Source organism: Mus caroli, chromosome 9 (assembly GCF_900094665.2).
Source record: "Mus caroli chromosome 9, CAROLI_EIJ_v1.1, whole genome shotgun sequence".
NCBI lineage: Eukaryota > Metazoa > Chordata > Mammalia > Rodentia > Muridae > Mus > Mus caroli.
In genome coordinates, this window is record NC_034578.1 from 55,215,973 (window position 1) to 55,221,302 (window position 5,330).

Sequence of the window (5,330 nt, forward strand, 5' to 3'; positions counted from 1 at the left end):
GGGGGGTGGAGTGGGGGGATAGAAGAGGGAGGTTCCAGAGGGGAAACCAGGAAAGGGGATAACATTTGAAATGTAAATACATAAAATAACCAATAAATTAAAAAAAAAAAAAAAAGAAATCAAGTGACATGCGCATCAGCGAGAGGAGTCACTGGCAAAGGAACCTGGTTTTGGTCAACCAACTTAAGACAGAAATGCAGTCAGGAACCTAAGGAAGCCACTGGGCTATGGAGAGCTAGGGAACCCTTCCCCAGGACAGATTCCTCCCTTCTAACACCAAGCCACCCCACTGTTTCACAGACATCACAGGCCAGAGGCTATTGAAAGAAAAAGACATTTATTTCTCCCAAAATACACCCAGTTTACAGAGTCCCGTGTTTATTATTCTTAGTCTATAAGATGGTTTCTCTGTGTATCCCCAGATGTCCTGGAACTCACTCTGTAGACCAGGCTGGGTCCAAAGTCAGAGATCTACCTGTCTCTCCCAGGTGCTGGCCAGAGTCCCATGTTTAAATTATCCTCAGGTTCTCAGGTACTGGGGTGGGAGAGAGGCCTTCAGGAGGACATCAGAAGTTCTGCCAGAAGCCAGGGCAGTCAGAGACAAGCCAGGTACATATCCCAGCTCCAGAATAGCACCATGGTAAGAAGGCCCTACTTGTCCTCAGGCCCTCTTCATGCTTCTGCTGTTGAGTAGGGTCCCAGCATGGCATAGGTTTCTGACCTGACCCAGGTCTGCACGGCTGTGGCCACCTGCCTTCCAGTCCACATCTATAAAGACTCTGGGAAATACCCAGTTCTCCAGGTATGGCAAAGGGCCATGCTTTCTCCATGTTTCTGGCTCTACCCTGGGCCCTAGGCCAGGGATAGTGTGGGCTGAGGGTGAGGTATCCAAAAGTGGTGGGTAAGTCGGGAGCAAGGTCATGTCCCAGCTGGAGGTAAGGTCTCTGATTTTCCGGCAGGACCCTAGTACCCAGCACCATGCTCACGCCTGTTGTTGGGGTACACTCTGAAGGTAGGTCTCTGTATACTCAATTGTTAATTTTGTACCAGCAGAGGACTAAATGCTGGCAGGATCTGGTGCTGTTATTTCTATGGCCCATCGCTGGTCTCATATTTTACAAATACTTGTTTCTTCCTCACCTGCCTAAGGCAATCTAGATTTACATCTGAGCGGCTTTAATGAAGAGCTGACGGCCAGTAGTTGGGCAGGAAGTCGAAGGTGGTACTTCCGGGCAGAGATAGGGACTCTGGGAGAAGAACTGAATCATGGGAGATTTGCTGGCAGACATGGAGGTGGATGGAGAGTGGAGCAGAGAGATAGACCTGGCCATGTGGTGGGACATAGTGCCACGATTAGTCAGGATAGAATAGTTGGGAGGCTGCCCGGCAAAAGGCCTAAGCCTTAAAATATTAATAAACTTCTGTGTCATTATTTATCTTGCTGGCAGGTCTGTGAAAGTCCCATTGGACCCTGTGGTTGTTATCAGATGTTAATTTACTAAGGAGGGAAAGGTAACAAAGATTCCCAACATGGGGAAGCACAGGGTTGAAGGCTGAGCCCCTGAGGGGCCCTGAGAACCAGGGAGATAAGCACTTGCTTCCTGTGGAAGAATGGGCACAGCCCAGGGCAGCCAGAGGAGACCATGCAAGGCAAGTACGTGATCCAGCACGCACAGCTGCAGGTAGGTATCTGTGACCTGTGGGGGGGGGGGGTGCCCCATCTCACTTAGTCAGGGAGCGAGACAACAACCACCCTCAGAACTGAGGTTGAGGATTGGTAACTCGGATACGTGAGGGCCATGGGAGAAAGAACTAAGAGGTCACTGTGCAGCTGTCTTCAGGGAAATAAGGCAGGGAGGGGTTCATCTGCCCAGGATGCCCCTTGGAGAATAATAGCAGTTACACAGTCTGCATGGCTTTGGAGGAGCAAGGGTGTGGGGGTGGTGTGTGTGTGTCCATTAGAAGTAAGGCCGAAGGAAGAAGGTTCATGCGGTATCACAAGGCCGCCAGACGACTCTGGAGGAACACTAAGGAGGAACATCTTTGTGTCCTGTCCATAAGAAATAAGGCCGCAGGATGGTTCATGTATCGTGTCACTGGAGAAATGAAGCTGCAGGACGATGGGAATTAAGTCCATTGGAAAAGTAAGGCTGTGGGTGGTCGATGGACCACGTTCCTTGACGAACGGGTAGATCTGTGGGACAGAACCCATTCATTGGGGGAAGGGCTCACATTGAAGCTCAACACTGCCAGAGGGTGGGTCCCCCCATCTGGGAAGGGCAGCAGCTCCCAATCAAGCAATTTCTTGTCCGTCATCTGATTTCATGGTGGGATAAAAGGAAAGGGGGGGAGAAATGCATTAGAAGCTAGAAGTTCTGCTCCTGGTGGTACATCAGAAGTCACGTGCCCAACTGGGAGTGTGCACCGTGACCACTATCCTGGAGGCTGTTAGGTGTGTGCAGGATAGGTAGCACTAAGGAGTGTGTCTCCTTACACTGCTACATTGTATGTACACAGGAGCCAGTATGGCCTGCTTGGTCCATCTGACTCACCCTTCAAGGCCTGGCCCAATTCCCTCCTCTGGCCCAGCACTCCTTTCCATTGTAATGACCTGAAGAATCACCCTGCAGGAAGCCCTTTCCCTCTGACTGCCTCCCTGGTGAGGAACATCCAAATCTGACACCCCTGACCCTGTTCTTCTCCCTTCCTTTGGGATCTGTCTGTCCTCAAGAAAGGAGCTGTCATAGCCTGCTTCTGCAGTCATCCATCTCTGACACAGTCTAAGGCCAAGATGCTTCCCTGGGGAACAGGAAAGCCCTTGCTTCACCTATAGGGCTACGCTGGGTAGCAACCCTCTTCAGACACCCAGCTGACATTTCTCAGCAGCAGGGCTCCATTCTTCTGTGCTCACTGCCTCCCAACAGCAGCGAGGAGACGATCACTTCCTATGTTCTCTAATAAACCTGCCCACCCACGTGAGGAACAAGGACCGCTGTACTGATTAGCCCCCTCCTATGCACCAGAAACGTGACTGCCCAGATGAAAACTACGTTTCTAGCCTCACCTGGAAAAACAGGTCACATGACTAGGTTCTGCCCAATGGGATGTATCTAAAGTGACAGGAGCTATTCTTGGCCAAGCCCTAGAAAGATGTTCCCTGCCCTCCTTCTCATCCCTTGCCTCTGGAGGGGGACATGGCAGCCACAGCAACCCCTTAGACCCAGGCTGAGAGCTTCATATAGCAGGGAACAGAATCCAGGCCCTAGGCTACCTGCAGCTTTAAGACTATCAGCCAGGAGAGGTAGAAAGTGTGCCCAGTGTGGGGAAGCCTGTGTAGGGCATTTGGGTGAGCGGATGCTGCTCTTCTGGAGCGGGAGCACAGGTCAGCACCAGAAGGGTGACCATGGCTGCCCCACTACCCTGCTTCCTACACAGACACACAAACACACACACACATTCAGGCAATATATCTTTACCTTCTTTGTTTTCAGAGTTTTTCAGAGGCCGTAGAGCTGAAAAAACAAAAACAGAGCTTGTGATAAGAGAAGAATCCTAGGGAGGCAGGTGAAGGGAGAAGTAAGGTGGAGATGCAGAAGGGATGGGCAGAGCTTGGCACCAGGCACCATCGAAGTACCAGGGGAGGAGCCCCAGAGCCATGCCAAGCCTTAGTTCCCAAGTCCCACCTTCACCCACACTGAATAAGTCCCACACGTCTCTCCTCCCTGAACCTCAGGCTCCCTTCCTATAGAATGAGGACAAGGACCCACATCCAACTGGCTGAAGATGTGGCAGCACACAGAGCCCAGGCTATAAATGTAGTGAGATGAGGATCAGGGAGGCTGGCATGGTTACAGATGCCTCCTGAGGCCTAGGGTCACGTGGCTGACTGACTCCCTAGCCCATTCTTCTCTCCCTCCCTCCCCCTGCCAACATCTGGCTCTAAGCGTGAGAAATGAGGCCTGATCCCAGGTCCCTCTCCATGCTGGCCACACAGGCACCAACAGGTGGCGAATTAATTGGCATGATTTATAGCAGTCCCCAGGCATGTCTCCTGCCCTTCCTTCTGTGGGGGTGCGGAGGGAGCTGCTGTCAACTGGGCCAGTCCAAGATGACTCACTGGATATCTGCCTTTCTCAGCAGTGTCTCTCCTGGTCCTGCAGCTATGGGCACCAGGACCTCAGCATTCACCCTAAGACCTGACCTCAGCCCAAGACCCTTTGCAGAGCAATGGCTTCTCTAGGCTCTGGAGAGAGCTTCAGAACAGCTCTCAGGTGCCATTAGGACAGGGCCAGGATGGTATTTTACAGGTGAGGCATGGAAGTCCAAGGAGCAAAGCACTTTGCCAGTGTTGCCCAGCCTCTAAGGAGAATCGGGCTGTCCACAGTTGTCTGCTTTATCACAACAGGCGCCACCATAAGCTCTTAACTAGACCCCAGGCATGGTACTGTCTTCTGCATAGACTATCTCATTAATCCAATGCAGAAACACCTAGAGACCCATTCTCACATGCATTTCTTACACATGGGAAAATAGACCAAAGAGACAGTTATTTGCTGAAGGCTCCTTTTTGTTTTTTGTTTTTTTTATAAGAGACTTCCTCTCTCTTGAAGCCCTCCTCCCACCCCTGGGAAGTCCTCAATTGGATGGACCAAGGTAGGCAGGAGACTCCTGAGTGGTAGTTGACCCGGGGTTGGGGCCCTCCATCAGAGCGTGTATCAAACCCTTGAAGTCTTGTCTCCTGTACCTGATGCCTCCCCAGTTAAGAGAGCCAGACTCACCTGTCTTGGATCCTTCTCCATCTCCATCCTGGTCCTCAGCACCTACAAGGGTGATTAACAAGCTTTTTCAGCCCTGTCAGCCAGCACTCCCACACCTGAGACCAGACCAGAGCGGAACCTTGGGATGTAATGGGAGGGCTGCAGCAGGAAACCCAACACTTCCTAGCAAGGACCCACTTACCCAGCTTTGTACCCACTCACAACCCAGCACACATCACCACATCTGGACCCCACTTCTTTAATTTTTATGTGTGTGTGTGCACGTGTGTGTGTGCATGTGGGCGTGCATGCATATGGAGGTCAGCTGTTGACATTGGATGTCTTTCTCAGCGACTTATTTTTTGAGATAAGGTTCTCACTGAACACAGAGATCACTGATTCAGCTAGAATGGCTGGCTGTGAACTTCAGGGACCTTTCGGTCTCCCTAAATCCCAGTGTTACAGAAGCAGGACCTTTCTGTTACAGTACCACCCCAGGGTTACAGTACTACCCCAGTGTCACAGTACTACCCAGTGTCACAGTACTACCCCAGTGTCACAGTACTACCCCAG

General features: G+C 51.4%; 1 protein-coding gene across 1 annotated transcript in view; it reads right to left on the reverse strand.

Moving 5' to 3' along the window:
• Positions 1–316: 316 nt before the first annotated feature.
• Positions 317–5,330, reverse strand: part of Cd276 (CD276 molecule) — a 32,981-nt gene continuing 27,967 nt past the window's right edge. Inside the window, 3 exon segments of the mRNA XM_021171960.2 lie at positions 317–2,316; positions 3,477–3,512; positions 4,779–4,820. Coding sequence (XP_021027619.1) covers positions 2,294–2,316; positions 3,477–3,512; positions 4,779–4,820 — 101 coding nt within the window. The 3' untranslated portion in view covers positions 317–2,293.